The 19,328-nt window shown below is 44.4% G+C and overlaps 2 protein-coding genes across 3 annotated transcripts; one reads left to right on the top strand and one right to left on the bottom strand.

The window, feature by feature from the left end:
- Window positions 1-2,582: 2,582 nt before the first annotated feature.
- On the bottom strand, window positions 2,583-11,884 carry mis18bp1 (MIS18 binding protein 1). The gene is made up of 16 exons (XM_084438583.1): window positions 11,791-11,884; window positions 10,383-11,304; window positions 9,310-9,656; window positions 9,111-9,184; window positions 8,065-8,186; window positions 7,714-7,819; window positions 7,521-7,567; window positions 7,163-7,326; window positions 6,986-7,061; window positions 5,845-6,661; window positions 5,523-5,689; window positions 5,200-5,345; window positions 4,874-5,019; window positions 3,665-3,752; window positions 2,773-2,824; window positions 2,583-2,688 (listed from the first exon to the last, which is right to left on the bottom strand). Exons 2-16 carry the CDS (start codon window positions 11,266-11,268, stop codon window positions 2,591-2,593), a joined length of 3,336 nt encoding a protein of 1,111 aa, XP_084294709.1. The 5' UTR covers window positions 11,269-11,304; window positions 11,791-11,884; the 3' UTR covers window positions 2,583-2,590.
- Window positions 11,885-12,384: 500 nt separating this feature from the next.
- On the top strand, window positions 12,385-17,016 carry LOC311308740 (uncharacterized protein). 2 transcript variants are annotated; one of them, XM_084437765.1, is made up of 4 exons: window positions 12,385-12,694; window positions 13,641-13,844; window positions 14,825-15,038; window positions 16,214-17,016. In XM_084437765.1, exons 2-4 carry the CDS (start codon window positions 13,694-13,696, stop codon window positions 16,419-16,421), a joined length of 573 nt encoding a protein of 190 aa, XP_084293891.1. In that variant the 5' UTR covers window positions 12,385-12,694; window positions 13,641-13,693; the 3' UTR covers window positions 16,422-17,016. The 2 variants fall into 2 exon arrangements, with proteins under 2 accessions (XP_084293891.1, XP_084293890.1); XM_084437764.1 differs by having other exon boundaries at window positions 12,385-13,095.
- The last annotated feature ends 2,312 nt before the right edge of the window (window positions 17,017-19,328 follow it).

The following is a 19,328-nucleotide window of genomic DNA, read 5'->3' as shown; positions in this document are numbered from 1 at the left end:
GGGGTTTATTTGTTTGCAGTGTTTAGGCCTATTCAATGCTACTGTCCCCAAGGGAAAGAAAATAACCTTTTCTAGTTTGACGCTGCTGCAGCATTCACCGATAGGTGGCAGCACTGTGATGTATCTCTGGGGTCACATCGGGGCTACTGTGCCACAGTTATTCATCAGGAGTTGTTACCCCCACCCCGTAGGTTATATCTATAAACATATAACATTTTCTGCCATAAAAAAACATACAGAATCTTCATATTTGCGACGTATTCTTCGCTTTTCAAAGGCTTTTCTGTATTGAATGGGTTGGCTGCGTACACCTAATTTTAGTGGGGTCGGTTGTCACACACGTAGCTATATCACCTGACATCCATGACGCGATCAGACAGCTTTGTTGTCATTTAAGGGAGGTAAAGTGACGAATCGCCCTCTATTGGTATGGATCGCACCGTTGTATTAAAATGCATTGCTATTTTTTTTAAATTAAAAAATATATTTTTGTCTGTATTGCAGTTATTCACATCGTTTCTAAGGCACTTACATCGAGTCATTGTTTATCCATTCGGATTATGTTTGTGCAGTTAAAGACAGAACAAAACTTTTTACAATGTATTTTTGGAAGGCTGGGTGTAAACTGACTACAGTTCCCATGATGCACACATACATACCCTTGTCTTCCTATCATTCTGGTACAAGTCTCTTCTGATAGGATGTTGTTCCAGAACTGTAAAGGCATTTTAAAGTTGTTTTTGGGAACCTCTAACCTGGCCTTTCTTGTTGATGCTGCTTACCAATGATTTCCATCTTGTGGTAAACCCTCCTTATTTACTCTGGTGAAGTATTCTCTTGATTATTGACTTTGACACAGATACACCTACCTCCTGGAGCGTTCTTGATCTGGGAAACTGTTGTGAAGGCTTTTCTTCACAGGGAAAGAATTCCTCTGTCATCCACCAATTGTTTTCCGTGGTCTTCCGGGCCTTTTATTCCTGAGCTTAGCAGTGTTCATTCTTTTTAATAATATACCAAATAGTTGATTTGGCCACACCTAATGTTTTTGCTCTCACTCTGATGGGTTTGTTTAGATTTGTCGGCATATTAATGGCTTGCTTTAGCGATAGCTCTTTGGACCTCATATTAATGGAGTAGTGAAGCGAAAATGCATGTTTAGCCCTGTTTTAAGGTTACTTATGATCATATACAATGGTTCAGATCAAAACGTTGACAAAACTAGCACTTTTGAGAAAGTCTGATAATTGCTCTACCACCGTTTTGGTCATACAATGGATGTGGGTGGGCACCGTGAAAAATCATTCAAAAAACATGTTAAACTCTCACTTTCAAAGACAAGAAACTCACCGAGGTGTTAGTTGGCGTTCTGACATATAATTCGCCATAAAGTAAGATTCTAGTTCATCTGGAAAGGCTTTTAAAAAAATATTTAGAATAGAACTATTTAGTCGCAGCACATACGTGTGTAAACGTCCGCAAACTAGGTAGCCTAGCAACATAAACAATAACAATAGCTACCGTAAGTAGTTCCACTTCCTGAATCCCCTCTGCGGATTGATCTACACATGTATAACGGCCTCTTCAATACAAGTCAATGGATTTTATAAAATGATCAATAAAACCCTACAGGATTAATACTTTGCGGCGAATTTGATGTTAGAACACCAACGGACACCAATTACCCCCTCGGTGAGCTTCTTGTCTTTGAAATCGAGTTTAACATGTTTTAGAAAAAATTTTCAAGGTGCCCACCCACATCCATTGTATGGCCAAACAGGTGGTAGAGCAATTATCAGACTTTATCAAAAGTGCTAGTTTTGTCAACGTTTTGATCTGAACCATTGTATATGATCATAAGTAACCTTAAAACAGGGCTAAACATGTATTTTCCCTTTACTACTCCTTTAAGAGTTAACAGCAAGATGCCAAATGCAAATGCCCACATTTGAAATGAACTCTATAACTTTGATCTGCTTACTTGTAAATGGAATGAGAGAATAACACACAAATGAGGGACCTGGGCATGGAACAGCTGAGCAATCAATTGTACAATTACTTTAAAACCCCTTTACCCTTAAAAGTGGGGAAGCAGGGGCACATACAAGTGCTTTAGTTCCTTGACTGTTAACCAGATTTGGATGTAAATACCCTCAAATTAAGACTGACAATCTGCACCTTAAGCTCATATTGATAGTTTAATTGAAACTTGAATATGCTGCGGTAGACAGCTAAAATAATAACTTTGTCAATGTCATGCCAATCTATCACCAGAACTGCTGACTCAGTTATTGGTTATAACTTGCACTTGAGAACCAATTACATCCTGACATTGCGGAGAACAAATAATATCAACAGCTTTAAATTAATTTTACATTGGACTTAAAACAAACTTCACTACAGTCACAATTCTGAAAAATACACATATACAAGGGGGAGCTGCTGCCTCCGCGACCCGACCGCGGATAAGCGGATGAAGATGGATGGATGGACACAGATACAAGAAAATGTTGATGAATTGAAAGACCTAAAAGGCTTTTATTTGAAAGGAAAAAATAATAGAATAGCATAAAAAAGAACAGTGGGACTGTCACTCAAAAGCAAAGTAATAGTCCTCTTCGCTCTCATCTGTAAGGACAACTTCTTCAGCAGGGAACATCTCCCTGATCACAAACCCGTCACCGTTCTCTGAAACACACGGATCAAGTCAATATGTTTAACTAACTCAAACAAGTAGAGAAGCATACATTGTTGTTTTTGACTGGACTATACCTGGACTGATGCATCTTTTCACAGCGCGTTTCACAGGTGGTGTTGGTGTGAACTTGGGAAAGGGGTGAAACATTAGATACATATTTTGTAATTTGAGCAACAAGAGGGTTCTTAACTTATTTGTAACTGCACCAGACAGTTGAGACTATATTTAAGTTAAGTTAAGATATATGCAAGGTATATTGGTGACCATATATTATGCATCAGAAATGTACATAATACAGTATATACATGTAAAATTTATCAAGCAAAATCATAACATACCAATCAATATAACAAATTCTATCCAATAGGCCAATGAGCAGAAACTCACTTTACTTTGTATTGAGCCTGGAACACATAAAAAGCCCCCAAAACTAAGTGTATCGTGCCTGATATCAGACAGAATTCAGTCAACTCGTTACACTCCATTTCATCTTCAGTCTCCCCACAGAGATTGGCAACACCCCAACCCTGGACATCCTCAAAACCCACCTGTTCCCCAAGGCCTTTGGCCTGTAGTTAGGTAGTCATTTAGTTAATGTGTTCTTTTGACTTGGTCTGTCTCTGTTGTCTGTTTGACTATAAAGCGTCCTTGGATTTTTTGAAAGGCGCTGTAAAAATGTAATTTATTATTATTACCTCCACTCTAATGGGTTTCCGTGGTGGAGGGGGGATTTAATTTTCCCTAGCCAATCAGCCCAACATATTCTTCACAAGAGCGTTAGTCCCGCCCGTGGCACAGAGTGGCTAATCGTTAGTCTGCGATCCATTTTTCAACCAAGAAACCACTGTTTCATGTTGCATTCAAAGGCCGGGCCCAGGCAAAACTGTATTGATATTGGGAATTTCCACATCGGTGCATCCCTAATAGTATCACTCTCTTGTGCTAAACATGTCAGTGATCTCATACCTTAGATGTGGGGGCGGATTTGTGGACCTTGACCTGACGTGTCCTCATCCTCTTCTGCAGCTGGTAGAGGTACTTATCATCGTCGTTTCTAGTTAAAGGAGAAGAGACAGGATTCCAATTTAAACACCTTACAAACACTACAAAACAAAATCTCTAGTGGTCGATCTGGTACCCTCCTCCGCCTCACCCACACACCAGGAACCCACAGTGACTAAGGTCAAGATCGGCAGTCCTCTACCAAGCTAGACAATTCCTGAAGCTCAGACTAAGGCTACGTTTACACTAATACAGGTTTACACTAATACAACTTTTGCTACATTTTTAGGCCTCACTTCCACACTACAGCATTTTCGAGCCCCAAAAACAAAGACTTTTGACAACTCTGCTGACCCAGGTTTAGTTTGAATACTCCAGATTGCGTTGTTGTGTAGGCCGGAAACAGAATTTTGAAAATGATGATGCCTTGACTACCAGTGGTTAATTGAAAACGGCCCCTAGCTAAATCCACAGACTACATCAACAGAAAGGGGAAACATTATTTAAGCGTTGTGTGACTGCAAGTCAGGGTTCCCACTCTTTTCTAGACATCATTTTCCAGGACATCCTACATGTACACGCAAAACAATGTGCAAAGTTGTTATGCGGTAACACACAGACAGCAGAAGGGGAGGAGTCTGGACCGAATCTCTCAGCCCCAATCAGTGGTGACGGGAGATTCTCCTGCCTTCTAATGACGAGGCGTGTCTTTAAAACTTACATACGGTGATTCACACTACCCTAACCATGTATTTATCGCTAAAATGCTTGAAATTTATGGTTCATAGACCACAGCCACAAGAACAGATGTGCCCGCTATTCTTACGGCATGCGCAATTACATTGAATCAATACAAAAAGACGCCGTAAGAAAAGTCACTGCCTTTTGTTTGTGACTAATAATAACATCTGAAGAGTAATGTAACTTACATTACTCGGCGTTTCGGTGTAATGTCATTCGATCTGCATATGCTAGCTTTTGCATGTGTTACCATGTGGCGTGACTTGGGGGTGTGTTCAGTTTCCACAACATAACCGAGGCCTATTCAAAAAACTCTCATCCATAAACTACCATTTGAACGTTCCTGAACATAACCTTCAAGTGAAGTGTTACCTTTGTGTGTGTGTGTGTGTGTGTGCACGCACGTGTTTATCTAGCTTGTATTAATCTTACATGTTGGCGGAGCCCATCATGCCGGGGGTGATGTGGAGGCACTGGGGGGTCTTGACGGTGGGGTAGCCAGCAGAGCCAGGGGTCTGGGGGTCCTCTCCGAGAGACACGACGCCATGCTCCCTCCCACTGGGCGACACGGTGGGAAGCTACAGCACAGGGGGCAGAAAATCAGCTCAGTACACACACACACACACACACACACACGGCTCAGTACACACACACAATAAACAGGTCATCACACACGCACACGCACACTCACACTCACCAGGTCAGTACACACACACTACAAGCAGCTCAGTACACACGACAGCCAGCTCGGTACACACCATGACCAGCTTGTTCTGCATGGGCGAGCTGGTGAAGATGTCGTCGTGGTCATCTTTGGGCATGTGGTCCAGGAAGTTACGCATTTGCTGCTTCCTCTTCAGAGTGCCAACCTTGGCTGTGATCTGAGGCTCTGCCGCTGCTACTACTACACATGGCAGGATGTGACATCATGAGAACTACATGACATTAGGAGAACTACATAACATCATGACAAGTACACATGACATCATCACTAGTACACATGGACGATGACAATGTCATCACACCAAGTTCCAATTCTTCCATCTATGGTAATGAGTGGCATCCAGAAACGGCCTGCTACCTGGATCCTTCTTTGAGGGCGCTCCTTTCTTCTTCCTTGTGGAGGTGACCGGGCAGCTCTTCTGGGCGGTGTACTGCTCCTGGCACTCCTCCGCCGAGCGCGTGCCAACTGCTGTCGCCACGTTTAGCCAAAAATTGAACATATTTTTGGGGAATGTGGTCACAGCGCTGGGAAACGCATGCACACACACGTACAAAGAGTCAGCCGACAGGAAACGTAAAGAAACAGAGCGGATGTTGAGAGATGCAACATACCTAGCAGCTTCTAAACATCTAACTTAGCAATGGTGCTTTCCAGGGCAATATGATGGACTGTTACTTACTCATGCAGTCGGACAAGCTCTGCCTCAGACCATCTCTCCTCCTCCTCCTGAAGAGCCTCCTTGCTGGCAACACTGCTCTTTCGCCCCCTAGACGACTGCTTATTTATCTGGGCCACCCCAGCCTCGGTCTGGGGGTCGGTCTTGGGCTGGGGCTTGGTCTTGGTCTCGGTCTGGGGGTCAGTCTTGGGCTGGGTCTGGGGCTTGGTTTGGGGCTTGGTCTTGGTCTGGGGCTGGGGCTTGGTTTGAGGCTTGGTCTTGGTCTCGGGCTGGGTCTGGGGCTTGGTTTGGGTCTCGGTCTTGGTTTGTGGCTGGGTCTGGGGCTTGGTTTGGGGCTTGGTCTTGGTCTCGGGCTGGGTCTGGGGCTTGGTTTGGGTCTCGGTCTTGGTTTGTGGCTGGGTCTGGGGCTTGGTTTGGGGCTTGGTCTTGGTCTTGGGCTGGGTCTGGGGCTTGGTTTGGGTCTCGGTCTTGGTTTGTGGCTGGGTCTGGGGCTTGGTTTGGGGCTTGGTCTTGGTCTCGGGCTGGGTCTGGGGCTTGGTTTGGGTCTCGGTCTTGGTTTGTGGCTTGGTCTTGGCCTTGACCTGAGCAGCATCCAGTGGTTTCTTTCTGTGTAAGCGCCTCCGGTGGTCTGGGGGAGCCACGGGCTCTACTACTCTCTGGTGCGGTGGGCTGGACTTCTTGGGCCGAAGGTTGTAATCGTTGGGAGCGTTGGTGTGCGAGGGTTCCTCCTCAGGGTCGGAGCTGACAATCTGAGGCCTGCGGTGGGCCATCTTCACCTTTCTCAACGGGACAAATTCCTCTTCCTCTACACCACTGCTGTCTGAGGGGCACACACACACATACACACTACAGTACAGCTATATACAGTTTGTATACATAACACAAGACCCGTAGTATAAACAAAGCACCCAACACAGAAGGAAGGTAGGTACCTGTATCTTACTACAAGATACTACAAGGAAGGTAGGTACCTGTATCTTGTATATTACAAATAAAGATCCTTACATCACACACACACTTAAACCATAACAACAGTAGCAATCTCTCTCACACACACACACACACACACACACACACACACACACACACACACACACACACACACACACACACACACACACACACACACACACACACACACTACCTTCAGGGGTCAGGAACACCTCGGCAGGTCTCTGTGCTCTCCGTGGCCTTTGTCTGGCTACAGGTGTGCTCTCAGGCTGAGAGAGAGAGAACCAAACATCAATATTGCACACTAATGCAGAGATTCACAGAGAAACATGGACAAATGTGAGCTTCAGAAGACGATGGCCCTGCTCACCTCCTCACAGATGGTCGTGTTGTAATCTTCCAACACAGTCACGTTCATGCACGAGTCTAGTATGATCCGTGCCCCCTTCCAGTACTCCAGTGGGGGCCTGCTCACCCGGCCACTGCGGGACACCTTAGGACCTTCAGGCAGGCAGGGGGCGCTGGAGGCAAAGGCTGGCAATGGGGAGGAGGGTTAAGTGCTTCTCAAAATATTTTCTTAAGAAATGCTAATTTTGGTAAATTCTTGTGGCCATTAACCGACAAGCCCAAAATAAAACTCTAAAAGGCATGGACATGACCCCAATGCAAATACAATTCCTGACATGCAAAAAATGTCAATACAAAGGAGAAAGGGATTGTATGCTCACTTTTCTTTGGGGGCTGGGGTCTCTTTGGTCTGGCCGGCTGGGACATGCTGGAGACAAAGTTAGAACGACATGCTAGTTTTTGAACATCCCTCGCATCGTGAGCCTTTCCATAAGATTTGAAATGTTGAATCATGAGTTTATAGAATAAACATTCTGTAACTACTTTCAGCAACACAGCAATACTTTAACTTACACTTTAGGCTTAGGCTCAGACAAAAACTTGTCAAAGTAAATCTTCCATTTTTGGGGGAATCCAAACAGGAACAACTTCAGCAGCCATCTTGGGAGTGCTGAAAACCCTATAGAGAAATAGATGTACTGTAACATCATATATCAGCTCTGGCATGTCTGTATTTATGAGGTGTACAGTACCGAATAAAGTAGTCATTGAGTGTATATATGCATGAACGCACGCACACACATACAGCATAGAGAGATTCTTTCTGCAGTAACACTGCATTTCCAATGCACTGATTTCAAATCTTTTCTATGCAGAGTGTGTGTAATATGAAGTGTCCAGGGCGCTGTGTGTCACCAGCCGTACTGGTGCTGCTGTCCATGTCCATCTTGCCCACCAGGATGTAGATGCTGCCTGAGATGGTTTTCACCACGTTGCTGGAGACCCTCTCAGTGATTTTGTTACTGTGCCACACCATGTCCCTTTCCCTTGGAGGAACCGAGGAGAGGCAGAGTCAGCCAGACTTAACAGATCTATACTCCTACTGTAGGAGGAGTACTATACCCTTTTTTCACCCAAGTAAGTGTATACAGTATGCAGGTTTTTTAAACGCAGGAAAACCCGCTTAAAATAGGCGATTGACTCCTTTCCCATTGACAGTAGACGAGTATGCCTTTCTGTTTTGTTTTTTTCTCTGGTGTGTCACATTCAACATCACAAATGCACCGGAAAAGGGGTGATAATTAGTGGTGAAGCTTTTCAGCAGCATGACAGTCTTTACTACACCTGCAGTATATCACATTGTGATCCAGACCTATAAACAAGCACAGTATGATAACTTCACTTGGAGGATGGGCCACTCAATGCACTATTGTCCGTAGCTCGCCTCAAACTCCTACTACATGACAGAGATCCTAGGGGCAGTCTGATCGTGTGTCTGATGGAGTGAGGTGTGGGAGAGAGGATAGTGAAATTGTCACAGTAGCATAGAGTGTGGCTTGTCCAGGCTAGCCAGCTATTTTGGATGCTGAAGATTGTCATAGCATTGTGCTGGAATTGGAAAAGGGGGTGAAAATTAGCAGTGTCTGCCCAGGTGTCATGTTTCCATCACTGCTAATCGGAGCTGGAGCCGATAAATACCCCTGACTACTGCAGAGTCATTTGCCCCGAGAATGAGTGCCGATTGTAACCTTTACCACTAAAGACAAAAGCCAGATGTTAGCGGGTGTAGGAGGCTTTTTGTTCAGTGGAAAAGGGGCTTTATAATAGTTTTGACTATAGTATTGAGGTTCCTCAAAGACGACCAGCCTTTGTTTATTAATCTTAGACAGGCATGTTACTTAAGTCATTTAAAGGAAGATTACACTATTGACTGAGTTTAAAGTGTAGCATCCCTTTAATCCCCTGCTTACCTGCAGAATCCTTCTACAAAAAGGCCGGTTCCACTGAACATCAGGGTCCACTTTCTCAGATGGGTTCCTGCCACCTAACAGACAACAGACATGGAGGATTAGTTTCCATTGGGACCTATGTGCTAATCGGTAAATATTTGGGTACAAAAATCCCATACTGCTAGCCTCCAGTCTGTGTTCCTTCTAGCTCTCTACTCACGTTAGCATCCTGTCTACTTCCTGCGGCCTCTGCAACAGTCTTGGGCAGGAAGCTGGCCTGGCGTTTCTTCGGGATGGAGATCTTGGGGGAGGCGTGGATCTGTTGGTCATCAACCAAGGCTGGGAGGTGATCGGCGGTGAGAGGAGGAGCCTCGTCAATGTCGGACTGACACTGGCCGTAAGCAACCTCTGGGCCAGATTGGGCGGTGAAAACACTGCTTGCGAGGCCACTGGACATATCCACGCTGGTTTCATCTTCCAGGTCCCGGGAGGCTGGGATGGAGGTGGACTCGTGGCGCGGGGGGCCATAGTCTAAAACAGATAATCTCTCCGCAACAACACAGGCCTCTGGGGAAACAGCAAAAACTATATTAGGCCCTCTACTACAGCTGCAGTATGTAAGATTTTCAATAATTAAATATGCTACATTTCTATGACAAAGAGGGTGATTGAGCTCCTCTATAACTGTGTCTTTGTAGACTGGCTCTGCTACAGCGATTAATAATTATTTTTAAGTTGGTGTCGGCTGTCGGGTCGACTCCCAAACCCACACACCAAGATTTGTTGAAGAGCTTACTGAATTTACCCTGGCAGACAGAATTTTGCCTTGGTGATAGTTAGAAGCAAGCTCGTAGCTGGCATATAGCACAGAAGTTACATATGGCAGCTTTAAGAACATATTGGGTATTGGCAAGGACCTCACAATACGATACATATCACAATACATGGGTCACAATACGATATGTATCACGATACATTGCAATACAATTTTTTTTTTACTGTATCAATACTGTACTGTGGAAAATCGTTACAGTATTATGGAAAAAAATATTGCAATGTATTGCTGTATCGATTTTATTGCACATCCCTAATAATAGTAATATATTTATAAAGTATGATAGGTGACAATTATAATATGAAGAGACATTGATCTGGGTAGGAGTTTTTATAAAGGGAAAAATTACCATCAGTCATCCTTAGTCACACCACAAACTATGGTCAGTCTGAAACGTGACAGAGGGGGGGTAGCCTTACTCTTATACGGCTGCTGAAGACAAAGACCAAGGGACTTACTGAAGATGTGCTGCTGTCTGTCTCCAACTCCAGGTAGACCTATTGCACAGCTGTTTGCCGAGGACTTCAGACTGGGAGGCTGGTTGGTCACTGGTGTGGCTCTGTTGGTGGCCCTGAAAACGTCAGTGTCTCTGACCACCAGGGCGGGTCTCTGGTGATATGTGCTGTTGGCCAGAGTGTGTGACTGGGACACGGCTTTCTTAGGAGACACCTCCGTGATCTGCCTCTTTGGCGAGCTGTTAACAGGCATGAACATCCCCGCCACGTCTTTCCGAGGGGAGGAGAGGGGAAGGTCCTTTGAGGTGAACACTGAGTATGGATGGGAGAAGGCTTTCTGGGGGGAGCGGGTCGGTGAGAGGGTGAGGGCCTCGGCATCATAGGATGCGAGGCGCTGGTTCTCCTTCAGTTCAGCTATAGTCCAGGAATGCTGCCTCTTCCTGGGAGAGAGGATCACTCCTTCCTGGGTCATGCTCCCGGGACAGTTCTCTCTCTCGGTCCCCTCCTCCCTGACACCCTCCATGTCACATATCTGTTCTCTATGCACTTTAGCCTTCAGCTTGGCAAACACCTTGGCTGGAGATCCAAAAGGTGTCCTGTGGATGAGGCTGTGTGTTTTCAGGGTGGGGAGGAAGCCTGGGTCCCCACGCCCCAGATAACCGTCCCCAGCCACAGTGGAGTGCTTAGGGCAAGGGGTGGTGGGGACACCCTGGCCGTTGGAAGTGAAGAGGGTGCTGATCATAGGCTTGTGGTTTGGTAAGCCCGACTTGATCACATTTTTATCAGGGGTGACAGCAACATGATCGTAGGGGATCTTTCCTAAGGGTACAGAGCCGATATGGACGGCTCTGTTGTTTTGAACTGTGCTGTGCTTTGGCCGTGTAAACATTGATCTTCTATGGTTTCCAACGATCGTTATCTTGACCTGGTAAAATGGGAAAGACACGAGTCGAAAATAGCTCATAAGAAGTTACAGAAAAGCTTATCGGACACTAAAGCAGACGCTGGTCTACTACAATGCATTTTCGCTGGCACGTCTTTGTGAGCGCATATGCACTGACGTTCACACAGCTAATTATTTGTCCTTAGTTCTACCTTTAACGGGACATAGTACTAGAACATGTCGTTTTGTTTTTCATTGAAAGCACTTTTTAATAAAATGTTTCTGATGCGTGAGCACCGACCCTGATCCAGACAATAGTGCTATCGTTACATGAGCTATCACTAACGTTAGCCACTAGCATAGTCAACATTGGACATCGATCAATCTCTAGTAAAAGTAGTTGCTCGCCGTGCCAAATAGCTATCGCGTGTCATATAACAATACTTCGTGTACGTAACTGTACAGTTGATATTTCAAAACAATAGTACGAACATTTGGGAAATGATAGCCAGCGCTAACATCGCTTACCGCCCGCTGCAATTTTGAATGTCTTCTTTTTATTTCCGCCAGGCTGGGCGCCACGCATCGCTGCCTCTCACAACCACAGCAGGCGAGGTGTGAAACTTTCCATTGCTGTTGTATTGAATTGTACTATGTGATTGCTGAAATTTAGAAATGTACGCTAGACAGCCTAGTCGGCTAACGTTATTCTAAAAACAAATAAAGCAGTAGAAAAAAACGTCCCGAGTTTTGAATTTTCCACTAGACTGGCGTCATTTCCGCAAACCTTCCGGGTATTTCTGAAAACATGACCTGACGATAGTGGCTAGTTCCCATAAACGCAGAGACCGGTCAAAACATAACCCCAACCCTAAACTTAACCCAAAACGTAACCCAACAATATACCTAAGCCGAACCGTAACCCAAAACCTAACCCGTACCCTAACCTAACCCTAAACTTAACCATAAACGTTAATCTTAAACGGTATCTGTGTTTATGGGAACTAGCCCTTTCCATGACCCTGACAGCGTAAACATACTAGCGTGGCTGGTAGGCTACTCCGTGTTTTCTGCCGAAATTGTTATACCACGACAAAAATATTGATTGTTTTATTTTTTTTACATTCTTTCCATATTGCCTGCGAATGCCGGGAGGACAGACTTCAGTTGTTGCAGGACCATCACAACTCCCCCCAGAGGTGTGGGTCCACGTGTTTGGATACCTATCAAAGGCGGACAAGCACAGTATACGTTCATGCTGCAAGTATTTCAAACGTCTAGTGGACCACTGGTCTCTGTGGAGAGAGGACATCGTGGTACTTAAGAGACTCTGCGGCTACAGCTCTCAGTTCTGGTCCACGCTGCGCTGCAGGAGAACCACTCGTGCGGTAGTACGGAGCGCCAGTTCCAAAGAATGGGAACAACTTGCCAGGTGCCTCCCAACACTCACCACCATAGCCATAGTAGACGGCTTCGTGAAGCAAGCATTTGAGATTCTAAATCAATTTCCAGACTTGAGGAGCCTGGCTATACGGTGTTGTCGTTTCCCTGAAACCTTTAACGTGATGATGCCAGTCCCCCAACAAGTGACCAGTCTGAGCCTGTGTGAAGTCTGTGCCCAAAGATCGGTTATTATCGGTGTGATGTCAAGGTTTACCAATCTGACATCCCTCTCCTATCACGTGGGACGCTTTGCTATCACCAGAGATGCATTCCATGAAATGCTCGCCCATCTGCCACATCTGAAGCATCTGTCTCTGAGAATGGGAAAAACATATGGGCCTCTCCCAGATGACTACTTCAGTCCTTCTGAAAGACGGGGAGGGTCCTCAGGTTAGACAACTGGGTGCCAAACTTGTGTCAATAGTCAGCCATCCATGTCCATTACCACAGAGAAAAAACGTTTCTATCATCATATACTGGAATGGTACCTCTTGTGTAATTTGTAAAATATCAAATTGAGTATTGGAGTCTAACTGTAATGAGCTTAATCTTGGAGCTGGCAGGAACATTTCACTGACTGCAGCGTATATTACATTAATTAATTAAATTAATTTTGAATATCACTAAGTGAGGGTCATAATATATATTTACACAGTGTAAGTCTTATTTTCATGAGAGTACAGCAGACCAGGTCATATGGTTCTTTGGGAAGACCCCTAAGTAACCAGGGAAATGGTTCATTTCTTCCATTATGCCAGAGAAGAAAAATGAAGTTCAGTCAGATTAGTAATTGAAGTGATTTCAAACTTTTAATTTATGTAAATCCAGAGAGGCTATGTTAATCCAGAGAGGCTATGAGAATTTATGTCAATCCGGCAGTACAGCCACTCATCCTGAGGCGACGTGATAATCATTACATCTCTCTCTGCCCCTAGGGGTCAGTCTTCCTGTGGGACCATCGTTGACCAGCCTGGAGCTTCTGGACTACATGGACGCCACTCTGTCCCCGCTGGCCTTCGTTGGCCTGGCGTCTCTGCAGAGCCTGGCACTGACGTACATAAAGTACTACAGAGACAGCAGCTGTCACCTAGCCACCTGGCTGACCTTTCTCCCTCAGCTGACTGTCCTCAGCGTCACCAGTGAGTTGGCACTAGGAGTGTTGGGGGGCAGTGGAGGTGGTAGAGGTAGTGGTGGAGGTGGTAGAGGTAGTGGTGGAGGTGGTAGAGGTAGTGGTGGAGGTGGTAGAGGTAGTGATGGAGGTGGTAGAGGTAGTGGTGGTAGAGGTAGTGATGAAGGTGGTAGAGGTAGTGATGGAGGTGGTAGAGGTAGTGGAGGAGGTGGTAGTGGTAGTGGTGGAGGCGGTGGAGGCTACCTCACTACCTGGCCTGACTTCAAATTCATAAGATACTGTAAAATGAACTTAAATAATCCCTTGGCAGGGGTGTAACTTGGGCGTTACAGCAGCGAGAATGTATAGAATAGATCAGGGTAAAGAATATACATACATATACATACAAAAATATATAAAATAGTGAATATATACATACATTTTATTATTATACCTTTATTTAACCAGGTTAAAGACTCATTGAGATTAAAATATCTTTTATAAGAGAATCCTGGCCAAGAAAGGCAGCAACACAGTTTCCTGAAAACAAGACATAAAGGTTACGATACACAATGACAACAAAAACAACAATAACAACCGCAACAACAATGACAACAATTGCTTTATCGTAGATATTGGCATGGCTATGCTGCGGTTGTAGGCACCAGAGCACAATAAGGCACGACCGTGAGTGTGTGTTAAATATTTTTTTTGAAGAAGATGGAATGGGAAAAGATAATATATATATATATATATATATATATATATATATTTATACACAGTACCAGTCAAAAGTTTTGACACTTTCTCATTCAATTGACGCGGCATTCAATTGGCGCTGTTTTTCTCTAGTTTGCCCTTCCCTGCTATCTTCTAATTTGGCAATAGCAGTGTGGTGAATGAGTTTGGTAAAGACAGAATGGTCAGATGACCATCAGTAAAATAGTATTGTATTGTAGTATACAGGTATTGTCAATTGTATCCGCACCTCTGTGTGGTGTGGTCTTGCAGGGGGCCCTGCAGTGAAGCAGTATGCCAGCTCTGTCCCAGGCTCTCTGACCTCGCTGACTTTGCGAGTGAAGGTGGAGTCAGATGAACTCAGGACACTGGCGACCCGGGTTCCTGGCCTCCTGCACCTCCACCTGGACCCCCATAGCTACACTGCTGGTAGCAGCACAAGAGCCATCCCCAAACTGTTCCCCCAGCTGAGGATCCTCAAGATACGGTAAGGTTTTCATTCTACCTGGTACTTGTGCATCTTGTATACTGTATGACAAGCATCATTAAATCCTTGAGTTGTCTGGTAAGTTTATGAATAGGTAGGGCAGCTGGAAACTGAAATTAGCTGGACTAAATTTAACTGACATACTGTTTGTGTGAGATTGATGAAGCAACCAAAGGATAGAGTTGCCTAAGAAGCCTAACAATAACAGTTTCCTATATGCAGGGGTGTAGGTTTGATTTGAGCTTTGGTAGGGACACGCTGGGTTGTTGTTGTTTCACATAGTCTGGATTGAATCTGGGTGGTGGCCGAATCAGATTAATTTCCGTCGCCACTGATTGGGCAATGTGAACATAATTACACTGGACTTGGACTATTGAACTGAATTGCATAAACAAACCAGACGTCTACGTCTCGTTTGTTTAGCCTACTATTCAATTCAGTGGGCGAGTGAACCTAGCTCATTGCTCAAACCTAGGAGTTTGCAACGGTTATATCAAAACTGATTTATTACTAGCTAAAGACAACTGTTATGACAACATTACAGCACCTTATCTCTGCTTCAGCAAACGTTACGAGACCTAACGTTCTAGCTAATAGCTACAGTAGCTAGCTCTGACTAGCTGCACCACCAGCTAGCACTAACACAGTTTACATTTAGTAGGACGCAAACTAAACTGTTATCATTAATACAACACTGTACAGAAAAATAATTGTCGGTCAACATATTTTATTCCCTATTGTTCATAACTTCAATCTTACTTGCTGCCTAATCAAAATTCCCGCTGTTGCCGACAGTCGATGTGCTGTGAGCTGAGCTCGTGAGGCAGGCACTCGCTGGGTCACAGAGGCGAGGGAGGGAAAGTAGGCTAGGCTACTGTACGTTGTTGATTGGATAGCTTGCTGAACGCAGCTGTAAACCAGGCCTTAATTCCCAACCGTTTTGCTTTCGCAAGTTGTGAATGGTAATTAAAAACTACAGTTTTCACTCTGTATTATTTTTGGTAGGGACAATTAGTGTTTCCGTGGCTTTGGTATGGACATGTCCATAGCGTCCAAACCTAAAACTACGCCTATGCCGCCTATGCCTATATGGCTTCTGTCTCACTATAAAGCTTTGACATTATACTGCAAAGCTCCATCATGTCTTTCTGACTCGCTGCCCTTCCTCCTTCCAGACAACAGGGGGTGCCATTGAGTGACCTCCTCCGCCTCCAGCAGCTGCAGCATCTGAAGCGGCTGGAGATTATGGACAGCTCTCCCCGGTCCAGCTCTCTCCTGCTGGCTCTGCAGGCCCAGACCCAGCACAGGATCCAGGTGGTCCTCTCCCCCGGCCCACTAGATCCCTTGACCTGTGACTGTGCTCATTTCTCTGATCAGCTGTGATCATGGTTGATGGGTATGATCGATGGGATCAATACATACTACAAGGATAACCAAAACATACATAGTCTAAGAATTGCTTGACGTTGCAACACAGCTGTCCCTTGTCACCAAGTGTCAATAATTGTTACTCAAAAATTGTATTGTGCACTGATTACTGGATATTCTATAGCAGTGGTTCTCAAACCTTTCAGGCTCAGGGTACCCCAATGCATCATTCTTTCATCCATCGCACCCCTAAATTACATTCTTAGTTTTCACTGTCAGCACCTGATATTTATGCCATATTCTACTGACGTTTAGCAACAGTATGATAGGCTTTGGCCTATGATAACTATTTTTTTTATTACTACTATTATAATTAGGGCTGTCAACGTTAACACATTAACGCTCGCTATTAATCTGGAAACGACTGCAAGCGACTACCCGATCGCGGCCCACTGTGATCGTCATGGAGGCAGGGGGCTAAATCGATGCCGTTCCCTCTTCCGGCACTCTGGGCCACGCTGGCCCAGAGGGGGGAACATCTAAATTATGCCCCCCCCCCCTACGATCGCACCTTCCACTACGCAGAGGAAGACAGGGGGCCCCCCGAACAGAGCACACCGCAAATTCCATATGCTGTATTTTCTGCATGCTAAATAAATGGGTCAATTTTGTGATCTCGACTGAAACGTCCATCAAGATGACGCTGCCCCTCTCTTATATACGGTGTCGTTCAGGGCCGGGCCGGCTTCGCACATAATAAAAAGAAATTCTGCATTTGCTCCACAGGCACTACACCGTTGGCTATATTTTCTGTACAGATAGTTATGACTCCCCTGGACCTATTTATTGCATAAATTGGATTTTGTTTTACAAAAAGTGCAGTAAATCGAACATTTAGCACCTTTAAAAAAAATTAACGCAAATTAATCATGTTACCAAATTTGAACCCAACTTCCTCCTGTAATTCCAAACGCGAGTGTTTACCTGGCTGAATAGACCTTTCCTATTCAGATGGCAAGTTCCGTGCCCCCTAGTTACTGTTGCTATACCCCACAAGCTTTGGAGCAAATTAATAAAATGTCCATTGAACAGCACATACGTGATGATTCTCTCAAGGATTCCTGACAATATTGCTGTATGTTATTTGCCAAATACCACTACTTTGAGAGTTCTACAGAAATACTTTTACACAAGGATATATCCATTAAATTTGGATTTACGGAAGGAGCAGGTGACAACATACAGTACGAGTTGATGCCAAGTGTTGGCGATCTATGCGGAAGGCACAGACGCCTCACAAATTCCAGATTGAAATTAATCAGGACCAAATCGTGGAGTCTTACTGCACATGTAAAGCAGGGTGAGTAAGTTAGTGGCATCCTTTCTTAGAAAATAACCCTGTGAGAATGAGCTGGTCACTACTAGCTGCGGGATAATTAGCTACTCGTAGCTTTTTGTGTCGGCGCTGCTGTAAGCTGATGTATGGAGGGAGGTGTGGAGTATCGTACAGCTTGTTTTCTTATAGCATTATGGTACAGCAGCCAGGAGGCTGGGACAAGCTTTGTTTGTGGGACATCAGAGGTGTGGTCTTAAGCAATCAGGCAACCTTATTGGTTATTATTCTCCACGTGATTGACAGGTTGGAAAGGTCTATTACTGAAAGGATTTGAAATGCGGATAAATTATCTCCACGTTTCACATGCCTTTCAATAGCTAATTCAGCCAAGTAAACACTCGTGTAAACACGATGACTGATGAGACATCCCCTGGTGGGCTGAATGCCAAATTCCATTTGGCTTCCAAATGGAAGTTTAGATAAAACCAAAGTTGTGTGCACATATTGCCGGGATGTAGGCTACACTGTATTTCCACCAAAGCGAGTTGAGTAAAAGAAAAGCTTCCATATGGTCGTTTAGATAAAACCGAAGTTGTGTTCACATATTTCAGTTATCAAAGCAAGTTGAGTACAAACCAGGCCAGATCCAGCCAGGCTTATGGTGTATGGGCGTACATACAGCTGTTCTTTTGATAGTTCTAACCACTTTGTCATACTGTACATTTCTGTACATCACACATATGCCCAATTGTTTCACCCCGCCCAAAAAAAAATACAAGCAAATAATAGTATTTTGAACTTGTGATTAATCATGATTAATCACAGCCTATTATTGTGATTAACTTGATTATTTTTTAAATCGATTTACAGCACTAATTATTATTATTATTATTATTAATAATATTATAAGATGATGGTGACCACAACATTCAAATTAATTTGTTTTTTTATTCAGTAAATCAGATATCAGGCATACCGGCGTACTGGGCAAGTAGTAGCACCACTCCAGCTAAAACCATACTTGAGGTAGCAGCAGTCATTGTAAAGCCTCAGTTCTGGCCATTTTGCTGCTCCTGGCTGGTCGGGCACAGCCTCTGGCGTAAGTTACTGAATGGGTGCAACATCATTTGTTATTTTAAGAAACATCCATATTTCCCTGTCATCTGGCTAGCCTCTGATATGTGTTGACAGGCAACGTTAGCAAACTCGTACGACGTCTCCTCTCAACCGAAAATAGTGCCTATCAATGCAGGCTACCCAGGACAGAATATCCCTTTCGGTTAGAACTGATTGAACATAATTTTGTACTTGACATTTAAACTGCAATAAAATAATTCTATAAGTAACACTGATAAATTCAAAATATTATCAAAGGATTCCGTGGCACCAACTTTGAGAAACCCTGGGCCATGTTCAATCTGTGAAACAGTGTGCACCGTTTTGCTATTGTTTTCACTTTAACTTAATCAGCAGTGAATCAACCTGATCTGTTTCAATAAATGTTTTGCTACGTTTTGTCAGGGCTGAACTCACCCCTGGTCTATAGCCTAAATAGCTGCCACCACAGAAGCACCTCTAAACTGATG

The sequence above is a fragment of the Borostomias antarcticus genome (genome assembly GCF_949987555.1).
Source record: "Borostomias antarcticus genome assembly, chromosome: 5".
Lineage (NCBI taxonomy): Eukaryota > Metazoa > Chordata > Actinopteri > Stomiiformes > Stomiidae > Borostomias > Borostomias antarcticus.
The sequence above is the reverse complement of the archived record's forward strand: the minus strand, read 5'-3'. Positions and strand labels throughout refer to the sequence as shown.

Excerpts from the sequence above, each read along its gene's own strand:
- mis18bp1 (XM_084438583.1), bottom strand. The coding sequence starts at position 11,268 with ATGTTTACACGGCCAAAGCACAGCACAGTTCAAAACAACAGAGCCGTC. Across the intron at positions 7,062-7,162 it reads ACACGACCATCTGTGAGGAG|CCTGAGAGCACACCTGTAGC; the intron begins GTGAGCAGGGCC and ends TCTCTCTCTCAG. Across the intron at positions 3,753-4,873 it reads ATGATGGGCTCCGCCAACAT|AAACGACGATGATAAGTACC; the intron begins GTAAGATTAATA and ends TCCTTTAACTAG.
- LOC311308740 (XM_084437764.1), top strand. The coding sequence starts at position 12,408 with ATGCCGGGAGGACAGACTTCAGTTGTTGCAGGACCATCACAACTCCCC. Across the intron at positions 13,096-13,640 it reads AAGACGGGGAGGGTCCTCAG|GGGTCAGTCTTCCTGTGGGA; the intron begins GTTAGACAACTG and ends CTCTGCCCCTAG. Across the intron at positions 13,845-14,824 it reads GACTGTCCTCAGCGTCACCA|GGGGCCCTGCAGTGAAGCAG; the intron begins GTGAGTTGGCAC and ends GTGGTCTTGCAG.